A 19,599-nucleotide genomic window follows, 5' to 3' on the forward strand; every position below is an offset into this window, starting at 1 on the left:
CTCTGCGCGGCATACAGTGGGTGAGTTAAATGCGAGTTGGCCAGATAATAGTTTAATGCCCCAGGATGCATCTAAAGGGGTGTCTTCTTCTAGTGCAGGACACCATACAATAAGCTTAAATAGAGTGACACTGTGTATCTAGCCTTGAGACTCATATGGTGGAGTAAAATGTAGGAACTGTTATAGGTCATGCATATTCGTGAGTGGACAAGCTTTAGTTTATCAATAATTTATCATAGTTTATCAATAGTTTAGAGTTTTTCCTTAAAAAGCAAGTGTTGATTAATAATCTCTTGTTTTTGTTTTAGTCTAAAAGGATACAAGCTCAGCTGAAAGAATTACGATATGGGAAGAAGGATTTAGTTTCTAAGGTGAGTCAGTTTTATATCTAAATTGGTACTTACTCCTTGGATAAATCTTGCTCAAGTGGATATATGTGACACCATGTGAAGATCTTCTTCTCTTTACTTCTTCTCTTTACCTCAGATTTTATCTTGCTTCAAGGTGCGCCAAGCATGGTCACACCACAGACCAATGGTGGTAGCCATAGATATTTACTATTTTAATTTTAATATTTTTATGTTAATTCAGTAAACTCACACCTGACCCTAACAAGGACCTTCAGCACCGCCACATCATCCTAAACCTTTCCTATTTACAGACCAGTGCATGGGGTATATTTATCAATGAGTGAAGTTAGAGATCGCCCAGTCCACTAGAGAGAAATATCAGCTCTTTCCATCCATTTCTATGGCATTTTTAAAGGCGTGAACTTTCACCCATCGATAAATAATCTCTTAAAAATTCCATAGAAATGAATGGAGAGTGGTGGAATTTCACTCTAGTGGACTGTGGTGATCTCAGACTTCACTTTTTGATAAATAAACCCCTATGAAAAGCAGCAACTGGAGGCAGAAAGGAGCAGGGTAAAGGAGGCAGGGAGGACGCAGGGTTAAGTCGCAAAACTGGTGAACAACGAACATCAGTAATGTGCCTGGGTGCTGGTTTAAAAAACATACATATTATAAGTCAATAACCGAGCTCGCAGGTCTTTTAAAATAGTGAAAAAGGAAGAAAACCTTTATTCAATGTTTCGGCCCCTGTTTGCAGGCCTTCTTCAGGAATCTTAAAAGTTTAAGATTCCTGAAGAAGGCCCGCAAAAAGGGGCAGAAACGTTGAATAAACTTTTTTATTTTTTCCACTATTATAAAAGACATGTGAGTGTGGTTATTGGCTTATAACACACAAAAGCCATGAATATCTTGTAAATGATATCCTTATAAACGGTGAGTTGTGATGTCATCAGTTATAAACGGTGAGTTGTGATGTCATTTCTGTCACATGACTCACTGAAACTTGTGTATTATAATAAATAAAGTACCCCCAGTTGCAAAACATGAGGATATTCCATGACCTCAGCCTCGTGTTTTTATATGGTCATGAAACTCCTCGGTAACTTATAATATCCTTATATTTTACAATTTTTAAAATTTTTACTATATTATATATAAATATATATATATATATATATATATATATATATATATATATATATATATATATATATATATATATATATATATATATATATATATATATATATATATATATATATATTAGAGGAAGGAACAATAGTGTGTTATTTTTTGCTTATTGGTGATTCTGTGTAAGAGAAAGCAAATCTGTGTATTTTTGACCCCCTTCCAACAGCTGTTGGGAGTCAAAAAATACATGGATGCCTTCATTGATGTGCAATTTTAATACACGTGTGTAGAGTGCATATTCCTTTCAACATATTACGTTGCATTCAAAAATGTTCTGTTTTTGGTGCCCAGCAACTTGGAGTTTCTGCACAAGTAAACATTTTTTTTAAAACAAACAAAGCCAATTAAAAGTGAGTTACAATTCTGGTGTATGGCAAACATTTCCATTAGTCATATTTTTGGATATCATTATATTTTTATTAGACAAAAGCATTGTCACTTTAGCAGAAAAAAGGCAACTTGTACAAACATAAAAAAGAGATATTGTTTTGCAGCTGTTGCTTCAATTATGTGCAAGGTTGTAATGTTCTTAGAGCAGTAAGGTTCACTAAAGCAGACAAGCATTTAATAGTTATACTAGTTAGGCCCACACTTTCCCGAGGTAGTAAATGGGTTCTCCACAGTTAATCTGTCCCTTGAGTCATATCTGCCTGCTGTTACCTTTCACTGCACACGGAATATATCAGCCATTACCTTTCATAATGAAATGAGTCCTTTCTCCGTGCCAGGAATTGCTATTATATGACATTTTATTCTCATTAACTGGGTGTAGATGTTCATTATACAGAGAATTACTCATTAACAGTGTAAAAATATTATGCATAGTTATATACACACTATTTTCAGTATCAGCAAGCAGGTACAAACCATTGTTGTTCAGTACTATTGTTTCTTATCTATGCAGTCATACTTAGTATTAGGATTCTGTGTGGTGTGTTATGTGCACTTAGTTTCGCCATGCTTCATGAGACTTGGAAAAACCATCTTTATTTGACGTCACAACTCCAAATTTTTAAAAATGTTTTTACATTAATGCTATTCACGCAGTTTGTAAATAGATGGGGGGCTTATTTATCAAAATCTGAATTTTTTAATGTTTAAATAAAAAAGTCAGACCGAACAAGAATCCACAATTGGACCTTATTTATTATTTAAAAAGCACAATCTAATCGGTTTGGAGACAAACGCAACAATATCGAGCGAAAGCCCGAATTGTCCATTTTTTCAGTGTTTTTTTACTTAGTTTTTTCCTGAATTGCTCAATTTTATCAGGCTTTTTCCCGAAAAGCCCGAATTTTTTGGATTTTCGGGTTATTTTCCAGTGCAGACTACAGAAACTTCCAAATAGGAAAGGGACCTCTCCAACTGATTTATATACAACCTCAGCAGGTCTGAAATGCTGGATTTTAAGGGGCAGATTTACTAAGCTCGAGTGAATAATTCGAATAAAAAAATATTCGAATTTCAAAGTAATTTTTTGGGTACTTCGACCATCGAATTGGTCAAAATCAAATGATTCAAACGTCTCGAAGTAAAAATCTTTCAACTATTCGACCATTCGATAATCTAAGTACTGTCTCTTTAAAAAATACTTCGACTTCATACTTCGCCACTTTAAACCTACCGTGGTGCAATTTTAGCCTATGGGGACCTTCCCCAGCACTTTTCTACGTTTTTTTTGATCGAATAATAATCCTTCGATCGATCGCATAAAATCATTCGAATCGAAACTTTGCGCTAAAATCCTTTGAATTCGATATTCTAATTCGATTTTACTTCGAGGGTCGAATTTGAGGGTTTCTTTACTCTTGAAATTCGACCCTTGATAAATCTGCCCCTAAGACTCTGATTTTCTGCAGCATCGGGCTTTTTTAAATTCCAATAAACTTGAGTTTTTTTTCCACTAAAATTTCGGATTTTATAGTAAAAAAAACTTTTTCGAGTTTTTAACATTCAGACTTTAATAAATAACCCCCACAGTGTGGGACTATAATACCTGGAGCCCACCTGAGGATCTGACTCCAAGGGCAGTAGGTAATGTATGTTGTTAATGGCAGGGCCATCTCAACTAAATATGGGGCAGAAGAGGTTTTTTTAGTATGTGCCCCATCCCACTAATATGACACTCTCTTTAGATATAATAAACATTGAATAACCCAGACATGCCAGTAAAATCCTGCAAAGTATGGATTTGGAAAATTGCATTAACTTCCTACATGCCAGTAACATCATTGCAGAAGGGAGATTCAAGGGCATATTTATTAAAAACAAAATTTAAAACAAAATTCGCTGAAAAAACGTTGTAAAAAGCTGTGTAAAATAAATGGTGAATTTATTAAGGTGTGTGTAATTTTACACCATGCGCCTAATTTGCGATGTTATTTTACATTGCTTCCGGAGGATGTCACACTAAAAGAAACAGTTTTTTTGCACCTTTTTTTACACATCGAAGCCGGCCGATGTGTGGTGTATTAGCCCACTTTTTCTAAACAGCATAATAAATATGCCTCTAAGAGTAATGAATTAACCTCATACATGCCAAATTCTTCTTTTCTTTAATGCCTTTGTTCTTTAACTACAGTATTTTACCACTTTCCCCCTTCCTAATGATCTCCACCATTTTCTTTTCATTTTAAATTCTGTGAAATTGCAATTTTGTTTTTTAATCACTGGCACATAATTTGGAAATTGGGTTAATAAAAAAAATAAAAACAATTAATAAAAAAATATTTGTGGCGAATTCCCGTGATTCGCCTCCGGCGTCCGCTTTTTTTACGCTGGCAGATTTTTACCAAAAATGGACACCAGCATCAAAAATGAGACACCGGCTGCATTTCGCAAATTTTTCACCGCTTCGTGAATTTCACTGGAAATTTGCGAATTTTTCGGCGAAACAGGACAAATTCGCCCATCACTAAGGGGCAGATTTACATATGGTCAAATTAATTAACCCTCGATATTCGACTGCCGAATTGAAATCCTTTGACTTCAAATATTGAAGGTTTTCAAATTGCAAATTGTTCGATTCGAAGGATTTTAATCCTTCCCCATAGGCTAACATTGCACTTCGGTAGGTTTTAGGTGGCGAAGTAGGGGGTCAAAGTTTTTTTTTAAAGAGACAGTACTTCAACTATCGAATGGTCGAACGATTTTTAGTTCGAAACGTTTAATTCGAAGTCGTAGTCGAAGGTTGAAATAGCCAATTCGATGGTCGAAGTAACCAAAAAAAAAACATTTGAAATTCGAAGTTTTTTTTATTCTATTCCTTCACTCGAGCTAAGTAAATGGGCCCTAAATTGTAACGTACATTTTTAAAACTTTCAAATATGAAAGCTTGTGTTAAAAATAAACCTCCCAGGTATTAGTCACCAAAATTTTTATTCAGTTTTATGGATAAATTTAGAATATTTGAGTTTTGAAAACTTTAATCAAAAAACATTCTAATTCCCAATTTTTTGTGTGATTTTCTCATTAGAGCCCAAACAAAATGTTAGGTTTGAAGTGATTCAGCTCTGAAGGGTGTATTTATAAAATCTGAATTTAAGAAAATATTGCACACATAGAAAAAGCTGCAGTAAAATAAAATCTAGATTATTTCAGAATTTGAATACTCTTGAATGTTCAACTTCACAGTTTTTTTCATTCGAATCCTTCACTCGAGCTTAGTAAATGTGCCCCTTGATGTTATTGCAGCGGCCTAAAACGATATTCAGCTTGACCCAGATAGGAGCTGGACAGTTTTCCCTGCAATATGTCTTGTACAGCAGAATGATTTACCATGGAACAGTGGTGCCAGATCCATCAAAATCTTAGCAACAACTACTGCTCTTTAATAACATACAGAGTTCACCTTGACTAGCAATATAAATGCAGTATACATCCAACATGCAGGGCCCCCCAACCTTTTTTTTACCCACAAGCCACATTGAAATATAAAAAGATTTGGGGATCCACAGGAGGTTCTGTTTGGCAGTACACCTGGTTTTTATACAACCAAAACTTGCCTTCAAGCCTGGAATTCAAAAATAAGCTCCTGCTTTGAGGCCACTGGGAGCAACATTCAAGGGGTTGGAGAGCAATATATTGCTCCCAATCCATTGCACTAGAGAAACATCTAAAAGTCACCATCAATACAAAATATCCAATTTGAAAATTAGATTGTAGCCATGAATTAATTATATAATTGTTTTGGTGTCTCAAAATATACTTTTTTAAATTATACAATACATTTTGAGAAGATAGTTAAATTCTTAAAGGAATACAGTCATGGGAAAATGTTTTTTCAAAATGCATCAGCATCCAGCAGAATTCTGCACTGAAATCTGTTTCTCAAAAGAGCAAACAGATTTTTTTTTTATATTTATTTTTGAAATCTGACATGGGGCTAGATATGTTGTCAGTTTCCCAGCTGCCCCAAGTCATGTGACTTGTGCTCTGATAAACTTCATTCACTCTTTACTGATGTACTGCAAGTCGGAGTGATATCACCTTTCTCTTTCCCCCCAGCAGCCTAACAACAGAACAATGAAAGGTAACAAGATAACAGCTCCCTAACACACGATAACAGCTCTCTGATAGATCTAAGAACAACACTCAATAGTAAAATCCAGGTCCCACTGTGTCACATTCAGTTACATTGAGTAGGAGAAACGAAAGCCTGCCAGAAAGCAGTTCCATCCTAAAGTGCTGGCAATTTCTGAAAGCACATGACCAGGCAACATGACCTGAGATGGCACCTACACACCAATATTACAACTTAATTATTTGCATTGTAAACAGTGTAATTTAGAAATAAAAAATACATCATAAAAATTATGACAGAAAACCTTTAAGTTTAGATTCATGTATATGAGTAGCCACAATAGAAACCCATCCCTGACTGAACTTGTAGGGACCCCTAACTCATTGATTCCCTTAATGATCTCTACTCCCTATTGACTACAGAGGGTATATAGAGTTGAAGATGCAGGGTTTATTCTTGGTCCTCCATAACTCCTAGCATGCTCCTGAAGTTTGCTAAATTGGGAGAGGCACCTAAACCGATTTGAAGTTATCATGGTCTACGCTGGGTTTAGCCCAAAAATCAGACTTTTTCTGTGTTTTCGGGCAAAAACTCCAAAAAACCGAGCTTTGAGCTTTAGTTATTAATAAGTAAGACAATATCTGGTTTGGTTAAGCTTTTTTATTGGGACAATAAGATAAATTCAGATTTTATAAACCCCCTAAATGTTGTTCCTTAATATGTATTCTCTGGGGGAGATTCACTAATGGGTGAATTCTCACCAGTGTCAGGTTCGCACACCTCGCACCACTTCGACAGTTGCAAATGTGCTATGACTACGCAAATTCACTAATTTGCGATGTTTCCCCCTGGGCGCCGAACACTGGTAACTTTCCGCTAGCGTTACTTCAGCAGTGCGAGCATTCATAGCGAAGATGCACTAGCATTTGTTTGTGCCTAGTGACAATTCGCTAGTGATCTTGCGCTTAGGTCTTTATTATAAATGTTGGTGCAAATGCTTGAAGTTACCACTTTTTATTAAAAATGTCCAGGGGACCTTAATAAATTCCAGAGAATTAACATAATGCCCTACCCTTGAGCCCACTGTAAAATGAATGTTCCATATGTCTGGAGAAAACCAGTTACCCAAAAAAAAGTTTTTTAGGACTTGCAGGCAATCCTACTTCAAAAAAGGAAAAGTCACCAGCGTTTTTAGAACTTTAATCCATTTTCGGCACACAGGATATGATGTAAGTGGCAGTAGATTGAGGAAGATCTAGCTTCTTTTAAGCTCTTGGTCTGAGGTGGCGAAGTCAAATCTGGCAAAAGTGGTAAGGTTCAGTAAAATCTGCACTCTACTGAAAATTCGGAGTAACAACCATTCGCCAGCGTGAAAAGTCGCCTGGCGATAGAGTGTGGTTTTCTAACTGCATTTCCTGTTTGCACTCTATGGTTAGCTGTATAGTTAACCATGTTGGAGCTCTAATAAATAAGTTGTATAAGTATTACCTGTGAGTCCTGCACAACTTCCACCGTGAACACAACACCAGTTTAACACAAAATAAAAGATTTGTATTTGATATTGTATTTGAGAGCCATTTTTTACACATCTTCATAACTATTCTTGCTGAAGGCCAAAAAAGAGATCACACAGGAGTTTTCACCAGGAATCAGTCTGAGATATCTCCCTCATTTGATCTAGTTAATCTTTATAATAACGAGGATAATAATCTTCTTTTCATTGCCGTGAAGAGTAGTTTATCTAGTATTATAGTGGTTTAAGACTATTGTAAGAGAATATTACAAAATATGTGCTTTTCTTCTGTAGACATTATTTATCATTACAAAGAAACTGCCTACAGACACCCTTAGGGGGTAAAAAGCCTATCTCTTTCTTGTATTTCTGCCATTGAATACATTGAATATGAACAACAGGTGTGTCCTTAAAACTAAATTTCTGTTCTGTTGAAAATTTAATCTGTCTCATTATTTTAGGCTGTTCTTGCATACACACCCAAGAAAGATTGCAAATGTTATTGTTTGTACCAGTGCGCAGTGAATATAATAAAACTTCTTACTGAAAAAGTTATGTTTGCTACAAAAGATTACAAGGTTAAGACACCTTCAAGCACTTTTTAAAAGTGTGCAATGCGCAATTTAAATTCACAATGCAATAACAGTCTAATGAAAAATTTTCCCTTTGAGACTTTTATTACATTCCCCACTTTGTTTACTATTGCTGACATATAGGGGCCGGTGACCCCATGCTGACTTAACACAATGCCAAAATTTGTACTAGGGTATTTAGATGGGGTAAGGTATGAATATGATTTGATCTTGCACAAAAAAAGGAATCTATTCATTTTTAATAAAGAGTATTGATGGGCGAATTTATTTGCCAAGGTGCAAATTCGCTGCGAATTTCCGCGTTTCACCGCCAGTGAATTTGCCCCGAAAATTCACTGGTGGTAAATTTTTTGATGCTGTCGACAGTACCGACAAATAGACGCTCATTGGAGGTCATTTATTTTCAACACTGGGCAAATTTGCCCATGGGCAATAACCGATGGCAGCCAATCAAATTGCTGCAATCATTGTTCTACTTGTGGCTGGCTTTAAAAAGCTAATCACTGATTGGTTGCAATAGGTAACTGCCCATGTGCAAATTTGCCCAATGTCGATAAATGAGCCCCACTGACTTTAATGTGCGTCAAATGTTGCTGGCGTCGAAATTGTCACCGGCGTTAAAATTCGTGTTTCATTAATTTTCCCCCCCGTTTTGTGAATTTCACAGGAAATTTGTAAATTTTGTGGCGAAACGGGACAAATTCGCCCTTCACTAGTGTTGAGTCAATTCTATTGATGTCCTTGCTGAACTATTACATGGCACCCAAGCAGGTGGTGTTATTTGGCGGGAGTCCTCCATTACTATGAATAAAATACTGATGAATAGGAAAGGCCTGAATAGAAAGTTAAATAATAAAAAGTAACACTAAAGCTTCACAGAACAATACATTTTGGACTCACATTTGAAAGCTGGAAAGAGACTGAAAAGGATGGAAGACAAATAAGTAACATGACAAAAAAATGGAAAAGTTGCTAATATATAGGTCATTCTATTACATACTAAAAGTTAACGCAAAGGTGAACTACCGCTAGAATAAAAAGTCTCCCCTTTTCACTTTACTGCACATACGTCAGCCCAGGGCAACAGTAGAAATATGAAGCAGAAAAAAAGATTGTTCTCTGCTTTTCGAGAAGTTCTCCTGGTCAGCAGTAAGTGGTTATTAGGGATGTAGCGAACGTCGGAAAAAAAGTTCGCGAACATATTCGCGAACTTGCGCAAAAATGCGAGCGGTTCGCGAACGGTTCGCGAACCCCATAGACTTCAATGGGAAGGCGAACTTTAACATCTAGAAAAGACATTTCTGGCCAGAAAAATGATTTTAAAGTTGTTTAAAGGGTGCAACGACCTGGACAGTGGCATGCCAGAGGGGGATCAAGGGCAAAAATGTATCTGAAAAATCTGCCTGTGTGTGCTTGGAAGAGATAGTGTAGGGGGAGAGCTGTTAGTGATTTCAGGGACAGATGATAGTAAGTTTGCTGGCTAGTAATCTGCTTGATACTGCTCTGTATTGGAGGGACAGAAGTCTGCAGGGATTTGAGGGACATTTTAGCTTAGGTAGCTTTGCTGGCTAGTAATCTACTGTTCTCTTTAAACAACTGCCATACGTTGACCTTGTAGGCATTGTTTGCCCAGTTTTTTTGGACGCAGCCACTGAAGCACAGTTGCCATAAAAAATATGCCATATAAATGCTGAAAATAGTAATTTTTCGCCATACGTTGACCTTGTAGACATTGTTTGCCCAGTTTTTTTGGTTGCAGCCACTGAAGCACAGTTGCCAGAAAAAATATGCCATATAAATGCTGAAAATAGTCATTTTTTGCCATACGTTGACCTTGTAGGCATTGTTTGCCCAGTTTTTTTGGTCGCAGCCACTGAAGCACAGTTGCCAGAAAAAATATGCCATATAAATGCTGAAAATAGTCATTTTTTGCCATATACGTTGAGTCAACGTATGGCAAAAAAATGACTATTTTCAGCATTTATATGGCATATTTTTTCTGGCCTCTGTGCTTCAGTGGCTGCGGCCAAAAAAACTGGGCAAACAATGCCTACAAGGTCAACGTATACACTACTACAGCGGTGGATACGGATTACGTAAAATATATGAATGCTGCTTGAAAAAAGTGACTCCGGTGTTTTTTCTGGAGACGGTAATATTATGGATATTTAGACAGAATGGGAACAAGGTCACACAGCTCGATGGCGGGTTGAAGAAAACAGTGTGCAAATAATGCCTACAAGGCCAACGTATACACTACTACAGCGGTGGATACGGATTACGTAAAATATATGAATGCTGCTTGAAAAAAGTGACTCCGGTGTTTTTTCTGGAGACGGTAATATTATGGATATTTAGACAGAATGGGAACAAGGTCACACAGCTCGATGGCGGGTTGAAGAAAACAGTGTGCAAATAATGCCTACAGGGCAAATAATGCCTAAAAGGTCAACTTATACACTACTACAGCGGTAGTAAAATAAAAAAAGTAAAATAAAAAAAAAATGAATATTAAAAAAAAAAATTAAAGTTGGTGCTGCTGAACTACTAGGAGCAGCAGATTAGCACACCAGTCCCACTCCCCAACACTGCTAGACTAATAGCACTGGGCTCTTATAGTAGTAGTAGTAGTAGTAGTAGTAAAACAACAAAAAAATAAATAAAAGCAGTCCTTACAAGGACTACTGTTATTGCAGCAGTCAGCAGATGAGATCAGAAGCAGGACAGCTGCCCACTGCAGCTACATACAGAGCACTGCAGTAGAAGGTAGATTACTAGCCAGCAAAGCTACCTAAGCTAAAATGTCCCTCAAATCCCTGCAGACTTCTGTCCCTCCAATAACAGAGCAGTATCAAAACGATTACTAGCCAGCAAACTTTCAACTGTCCCTGAAATCACTAACAGGCAGCAGCTCTCTCCCTACACTATCTCTTCAGCACACACAGGCAGAGTGAAAAACGCTGCAGGGCTTCGGTTTTTATAGGGAAGGGGAGTGGTCCAGGGGAGAGCTTCCTGATTGGCTGCCATGTACCTGCTGGTCTGGGGTGAGAGGGCAAAAAAAAGCGCCAACAATGGCGAACCCAAAATGGCGAACGTCGCGCGACGTTCGCGAACTTCCGGCGAGCGCGAACACCCGATGTTCGCGCGAACAAGTTCGCCGGCGAACAGTTCGCGACATCTCTAGTGGTTATAATCACTGAGAGGTTTCTAATGTTTGACACCCTCCAGTTATATAAACTTTCCTTCTTCTAAAGGCACTAAATTGTAAGTCCTTACATCACCCAGTGGACCAGTTTTAAAAAGTATTTCTTGCTAAAATGCTAGACATGTGATATTCATTCTTTGGTCTGCAACTAAGCATATTTTCATATTATCTTTGGCTTCTGTTTTATTTCCTTTTGTTCAGTCATAATTCATTGAAGAAGGTCATACTGTGTAGAGAAAAGAAATATTATTTAAACTTAATCCTCAAACTTTCCTTTTTGCTTCCATTATAGTCAATTATTGTATTACACCTCTGCCATGGTGTGATGATAAAATAGGGTGTTTTACTCATGTGTAAAATGAAAAATATTGCAGTCATTCTTTATCAGAAGAAAAGTAATAGTTTTGTTTAAGCAAAACCAAACAGCTCTATGTTTAATATGTCAAGATGCCCGTTCTAACCATATGATTTTAATAATCTTCTTAGCTGTAAAAGGGTAATCCATTTTGTCATTAAAAGGGATAGTATATTTTCCCCAAAATGAACTCAATGAATAATGAACATCATTATAACCTACTTCTATACATTTTAAAGGGGGTTATTTACTATAACTCTATTTTTTCCGGTCAAGGTTTTACGTGGAAAAAAAACCTCAAATTTTTAGAGATTTATCATACCCAAAGCAGCTTAAAATTCATATCCGAAAATCCAAAGTCAAACCTTTCGAGGTCATGTAGAAGTCAGCAGCAGATATCCCTTTTAGAATCTGAAGATATCAGGATCCATGCTGGGTTTTGTCTGGTAATCCGAAAAATGGAGAGTTTTCGGACGATAACTAGTGATGGGCGAATAAATTTGCCTTTCACAAATTTGCGGCGAATTTCTGCATTGCGCCGCCGGCTAATAAATTTGCGAATCTCCCGCAAAAATTTGCCTGCATCAAAAATTTTTGGACATGCATCCAAAAAGTCGCTCACGTCAAGATCACTGCGCCTTAACACTATTCGGACGCCCATTGACTTTAACGCCATTGTCAAAATTGATGCAATAGACTTTTCGGACGCGCATTGGACTCGGACGTCAATTTAAATTTTCACGATTTTTTTTTGTGGGAAATTCACGAATTTTTTGGCGAAGCAAAACAGGAGAAATTTGCCCATCACTGAAAATAACTCAATAAATTCGAACGATTCAGGCATCAAACACGACAAAATCGAGCCATTTGGATTTTCGCTTGATTTTGTCGAGGTGTGATCTGCTGAAATATGGTGCTCCATGTTTGCTATGTCTTGAAGGGGCAAATTTACCTAGGGTCGAATATCGAGGGTTATTTAACCCTCGATATTCGACTGCCGAATTGAAATCCTTGGGCTTTGAATATCGAAGTCGAAGGATTTAGCACAATTCGTTTGATCGACAATCGAAGGAATAATCGTTCGATGGAACGATTAAATCCTTCGAATCTAACGATTTGAAGGATTTTAATTCGTCGATCAAACGAAATTCCTTTGATCAAAAAAACTTTGGAACGCCTATGTTTTAGGTGGCGAACTAGGGGGTCAAAGAATTTTTTAAAGAGACAGTACTTTGACTATCGAATAGTCGAATAGTCGAACGATTTTTAGTTCGAATCGTTCGATTCGAAATCGAAGGTCGTAGTTGAAGGTCGAAGTAGCCCATTCGATGGTCAAAGTAGCCATATTCGACCATTCGAAATTCAAACTTTTTTTCCTCTATTCCTTCACTAGAACTAAGTAAATGGGCCCCTTAACCTTTTGTTTCATTTGCAGTTACACCCCAACTGTGATCTTTCTCTTGAATACTCTCCATACTCCATTAGTTATATGAAAAGAAAGTCCCCTAAAACATGGCAATACATGCCTGCTTGTTTATCTAATACTTTGAATAGGTGCCATTTTCTTAATATGTGTAACATAAAAAATGCATGGCACGATATGTCAAAATAAGCTTATGCCAATTTTAAAAAACAAACCAATGGTAATATTACTATAACTTGATTAAAAAGAAAACAGAGCTTTCATAAGTTTGAAGTGCTTCTAGCCTTAACAGATCATGGCCAAAAAATTTAAAAATAAATACAATAAAAAAATAAAGCTATGGTATAATTGTTATGAGCGCTAGTTCATGGCATGAGCAAAATTTGCATATGTTTCCCAAAGCAGCCCTAAGCTATACAATTGTTATTACAGCTTTAATGAACTGAAAAATCCAATTTAAAATTTTACACAAGTGCCTGAAGTGGTTTTAAGGACTATGACATACCTTTTGACGTTAATTTAAATAGTGACCCATCTGCTATATTAGGTATAAAATATTAATTTCACAGAAATTCAGGACTAAAAGTAAGATATAATAATGGACATTATAGTAAGAAGATTCAAAAAAGCTTTGTATTAATATTAACACAGTTGCTAAAATTCTTCAACACTTCTATATTCATACAAAAAGCTGCCACTTATATAGTAAGATTTCTGTAATTATCATACAGCCTAATATACTAATAATAAATGAATACTATATTTAATATTTAAAGTAAAAAAACAACGTTCTTATCAACACCATTAAACATATAAACAGGATTGCCAATCACAAACCAATCTGCTTGATTATTAGGAAATCATAACCCTGCTGTGAGTGGTTGAGTTTAGAACTGTCCTTCATCTTTTTTTATATTTGAAGGGGAGAAAAGTTCAAAATTCACACTCTGAACTATATAAAATGATATATCTATAGTAATAAGCCAAATCAACTGGACTTGCTGAATTGTCTTTATCCTTGAAGAAGTTCTGCTTTCTCAATTCAGAATGACCTGTACAAAAATACTTCTGGTTATATATAGTGATCGGCGAATTTCTCCCGTTTCGGTTCGCCCAAAACATTCACAATTTTTTCTCCGTTTGCAAATTTCGCGGGAAATTTTTGACAAGGGTGTTAAAGTCATTGGGTGCCTGTATAGTGTTGATGCATGCAAATTTTTGCAGGCTAATTTCCAGGGGAGTTTCCCGAAATTATTCACTGGCAGAAAAACGTGGAAAATTTGCAGTGAATTTGCGCCAGTCTAATTTATTTCCCCATCACTAGTTATATAAACTGGAATCTTACTCCAGTCAGACCTCATGGAGGCAAGGTGTTGATGGTATCTGCATGTTTGGAAGAGGTGTTATTAAACCATCCAGGGATAGGTGCTAAATCCTCTATAGCAGACAATAGATGTCACACCCCCTGCCTCTGTTCAAATTAGTTTTTTTCTGTTTTTACATATATGTCTTCTTTGACCCTTCTTTTGAACCAATCCTCCTCCCTGTCCAGAATCTGAATTTGGAAGTCTTCAAAAGTGTGTCCTTATTCCTTTAGATGTAGGTACACAGAGACCAGAAGAGCTGGCTCTCCTGTGTTGCGCCATACATTTGTGTATGTTTTCCTGCATACAAGTCTGATCACTCCTCACTGCACTGCATACATGATATTACTCTTTTTATAATTTGGAATTGGAGTAAGATTCCAAGATTTTCAAGTATATAACTACAAATATTTTTGTACAGGTCATTTTGAATTGAGAAGGTCAGTTGGATGACTAGCAAAACATCTTCAAGGAAAAAAGAAAACACAGCAAGTCCAGTTGATTTAACATTACTATATGGGGCCGATTCACTAACTTCGAGTGAAGGATTCGAAATAAAAAAACTTCGAATTTCAAAGTGTTTTTTGGGCTACTTCGACCATCGAATGGGCTACTTCGACCTTCGACTACGACTACGACTTTGAATCGAAGGATTCAAACTAAAAATCATTCGACTATTCGACCATTCGATAATCGAAGTACTGTCTCTTTAAGAAAAAACTTCGACCCCCTAGTTCGCCATCTAAAAGCTAGCAAACTCAATGTTAGCCTATGGGGAAGGTCCCCATAGGCTTTCCTAATTCTTTTTGATCGAAGGATATTCCTTCGATCGTTGGATTAAAATCCTTCGAATCGTTCGATTTGAAGGATTTTATCGTTCGATCAAAGGAGGAATCCTTCAATCATTCGATCGCACTATTTGCGCTAAAATCCTTCGACTTCGATATTCGAAGTCGAAGGATTTCAATTCCCAGTCGAATATCGAGGGTTAATTAACCCTCGATATTCGACCCTTTGTGAATCGGCCCCTATATATACCATGACCTGAATGAATGAGAACCTTTACAGACCTAAAATGGTACACATACCGTAGATCATTTTTAGGGGAAGAGTTATCAATGGTTGGTCAATCTTGAAGAGATTTTTAGACAGATTGTTGCCAGTATGTAAACACACATGTACTCTTAGGGGCAGATTTACTAAGGGTCGAATATCGAGGGTTAATTAACCCTCGATATTCGACTAGGAACTAAAATCGTTCGACTTCGAATATCGAAGTCGAACGATTTAGCGCTAATCCTACGATCGAACGATCGAAGGATTATTCGTTCGATCGAACGATTAAATCCTTCCAATCGAACGATTCGAAGGATTTTAATACAACGATCGAAGGAATATCCTTCGATCAAAAAAGCACAGGCAAGCCTATGGGGACCTTCCCCATAGGCTAACATTGAGTTCGGTAGCTTTTAGCTGCCGAACTAGGGGGTCGAAGTTTTTCTTAAAGAGACAGTACTTCGATTATCGAATGGTCGAATAGTCGAACGATTTTTAGTTCGAATCGTTCGATTCGTAGTCGAAGTCATAGTCGAAGGTCGAACTAGCCCATTCGATGGTCGAAGTAGCCCAAAAAACACTTCGAAATTCGAAGTTTTTTTAATTCGAATCCTTCACTCGAGCTTTGTAAATGTGCCCCTTAATAATTTTTTTGCCAATATTTTCTAGAGCAAAAAATAATAATAAGCTGAAATATCAGAAAACCACTGAAGATATTAGCAAGTGTTTCAAATGAGCCTTTCCTTTATTCCATGTAGTCAATAGTAAATATAAAAGCTGCACAAAACTAAAAGCAAAATGATATTCACAAACAAAAAAGTAGAATATTATTGCAACAAATGCAAAATATTAAATTCCAGAAATGCTTTGTGACATTTTTGAGAAATTTATTCAGCAAGAAAAATTACATTAACATTTAATTTTTATAAGTTTACCCTGTGGTTTCTAGATATGTAACACATCAGGCCTTTATGGGGGGCCTTATTTATCATAGTCTGAATTTATCTGACTTTTTAATGAAAAAAGTCTAACCAAACTAAAATCCACGATTGGACCTTATTCATGATTTTTTCGGATCATGGAGTTTTTCCCAAAAAGTCAGAATTTTTCCAATTTGTGTCCGAAAAGCCCAAAATAGTCGGATTTTTTCGCTAATTCCAGTGCAAACCCCAGAAACTTCCAAATAGGATGGGGATCTCTCCCTTTGACTTATGTACAACCTCGGCAGGTCTGAGATGCCGGATTTTCAGATTATGACTTTTTCCATCCTTGTGGTTTAATAAATCTCATAAAATTCTAGGGTTTTTCCCCAAAATTCAGTTTTTTTAGTTTTTGGCATTCGTACATTAATTAGTAACTCCGTTAATGTTGTAGTTCCTTATGTCACAATGCTCCTTGAAAGGGAATTTATTTTGCAAGGTCATAAATTAGTTAATTTAGTTAGTTAGTTAGTCAATCTGGAAACAACTTTTAAAGCCTTTGATGATGTGCTTGTATTTCCCCTACCTTGTGCACCAAGGTGCTTTTAATAGACATAAATCCTATGGCTAAGGCCTGGCAGGTAAATGTGAGATCCTTCCATCATTTTTACCTGAAATATAGATTGCTGTTTTCTTTCCTTAATTCCAGAAACCAATCTAGCCCAAATGCCCCATGTTTTCACTCCATTCATTTATGTGGTGCATTTGTGTGCCTTTACCAAAAAAGGGTATATTTTGTTTATATGTTTTGATATGGTTTGATTTTTTTAACCATAATTTAATTGGATATTTGGTATTCTTTGATTTAAATCTCAGAAATCAAAAGTAGGTAGCAAGGCAGGAGTGTTTGATAAGCTGACATATTTTCCAATAGTTCTTTATTTCTGTACTCCAGGCAATAAGAGGATCATAAAGAATTCTGAAAGAAATAATAATGCCATCTTTCTTAGTTAGAGGAGTTAGCATGAAGCATTTCATTGATGAAAAGTGCCATTATCCCTCCAATCTGCAATGAAAACATTTGCATCTGATGCTTGGGGGCCCATTTACTAAGGGTCAAAGTGAATTTGAAGTGAATTTTTTTCTAATTGAAAAACTTCAAAGTAATTTTTGGGTACTTTGACCATCGAATAGGTCAGAATTCGATTTGAAAGAACTTCGAATATTTGACCATTTGAAAATTGAAGTACTGTTTCTTTAAAAAACTTCGACTTCGACACTTCGCCACCTTAAACCTGCCGAACTGCTATGTTAGCCTATGGGAACCTCCTAGAACCTATAGCAGTATTTGGCTAAGTTTTTAGAAGTCTTTTTCTTTTAAATCGTTTGAATCGTTCGAATCGAATGATTTAATCGATCGATTGAATGTTTTTTTACTTCGATCGAAAACGCCCATTTTCGATTGAAAAAATACTTCAATTCGATGGTCGAATTTCAAAGTTTTTTAACTTTGAATTTCGACCCTTAGTAAATGTGCCCCTAAATGTATATTAAACAAAAATCACAATATCCTTGGTTGGGTTATTTACGTAAAATGTATTATAAATTTGTAAATTACTTTTAAATTAAATGAAAAGAAAAAATGAAGTGAAATATGTAGTGATGAGCAAATCTGTCCCATTTCGTAAAAGTGCAAAAAAATAGACAAAAAACATTGAAGTCAATAGGTGGCAACATTTTTTCTGCACACAGCAATTTTTTCTCACTCCAAATGCATTAAAGTGAATGGGTTTTTTTTGTGGCAACTTTTTTGTCTTGGCAACTTTTTTGTCCAAATGCATTAAAGTCAACGGACATTTATTCTTATGGTGACTTTTTTGTCTTGACGGCAATTTTGTCCTAGGGACTTTTTGTCATGGTGAAATTTTTTGCGGCAGATTTTTTGCTGCAGTTTCACAAAAAAAAATATCACAGATTGTTCATCATTTCCCCGCAAATCCATGGCGGCCGAAAAATTTCTACTACAAATATGTTTTCTAAAAAATTCTTTTTTCAAGATATGCTACACTTGCCATCTGCTTCACCCTTATATTGCTATTCAAAAAGGGATATAACATCTTTATTTTAGTCCTAGGTATATTTATGAAGTTTTCTACATTTAATTACATTTCTTTTTTCATAGTATTATTATGTATTTGCCTTTGGCTTACTGCCAGCCTGTTTCTAAGCTCTCCAGGGCCATTGGGCCACAGCTTAATTACAAATTCAATACAATTCTGGAATTCTCTTATGTTTGCTCTCCATATGTCTTGCTCCCTGCTCTTTGCTAATATGTTTTTAGTGCCAAGTACAATGTTAGACTCTTGTTTGTTAACAGTGTGGACAAACTGATATACATGTGTAACCTCCAAATTTGTTCAGTATAAAAATAAAAACTGGGTAAATGGGATGAGCAAAATAAAAAATAATTTCAATATAGTTAGTTATTAGTGCCCAATACTTATAGAGTGTGAAGAGGTTAAAGAAGTAGCATTTGTAATTTTAGAGAAATAGTTGAATCATAGTTAGCATTTTGGCTCAATGTAGTCTAAATATTAAAGCCCCCAAGTGATTCAAGCTTTCATCGATTAATTGTTGCTGAATCATTTTATAACCTACTTTCCCCTCTTCTTACATTGGGTTAAAGGAACAAAATACATGACTTCTAGGGGCAGATTTATCAAGGGTCGATTTTCGAGGGATAAAAAACCCTTGAAGTAAAATCCTTCGAATTCGAATATCGAATTCGAAGGATTTTAGCGCAAAAGCTTTGAATTAAATAAAAATCGTTTGACTATTCGACCATTCGATAGTTGAAGTACTTCGACCCCCTAGTTCGCCACCTAAAACCTACCGAGGCCAATGTTAGCCTATGGGGAAGGTCCCCATAGGCTTCCTACCAATTTTATGATCGAAGGAATATCCTTTGATCGATGGATTAAAATCCTTTGAATCGTTCGATTCGAAGGATTTAATTGTTTGATCGAACAATTATTCCTTCGATCGTAGGAATAGCGGTAAATCCTTCAACTTCGATATTCGAAGTCGAAGGATTTTACTTTGAC

At 36.2% G+C, this 19,599-nt stretch overlaps 1 protein-coding gene across 1 annotated transcript in view; it reads left to right on the forward strand.

Annotated features, from left to right (window-relative positions):
• Positions 1-19,599, forward strand: part of LOC108713849 (leucine zipper protein 2-like) — a 323,454-nt gene that overhangs the window by 205,203 nt on the left and 98,652 nt on the right. The window contains exon 7 of the mRNA XM_018257520.2: positions 309-371. Within this exon, the coding sequence (XP_018113009.1) occupies positions 309-371 (63 nt within the window). The remainder of the gene's footprint in view (positions 1-308; positions 372-19,599) is intronic.

Source organism: Xenopus laevis, chromosome 4L, assembly GCF_017654675.1.
Source record: "Xenopus laevis strain J_2021 chromosome 4L, Xenopus_laevis_v10.1, whole genome shotgun sequence".
In the NCBI taxonomy this organism is placed as follows: domain Eukaryota; kingdom Metazoa; phylum Chordata; class Amphibia; order Anura; family Pipidae; genus Xenopus; species Xenopus laevis.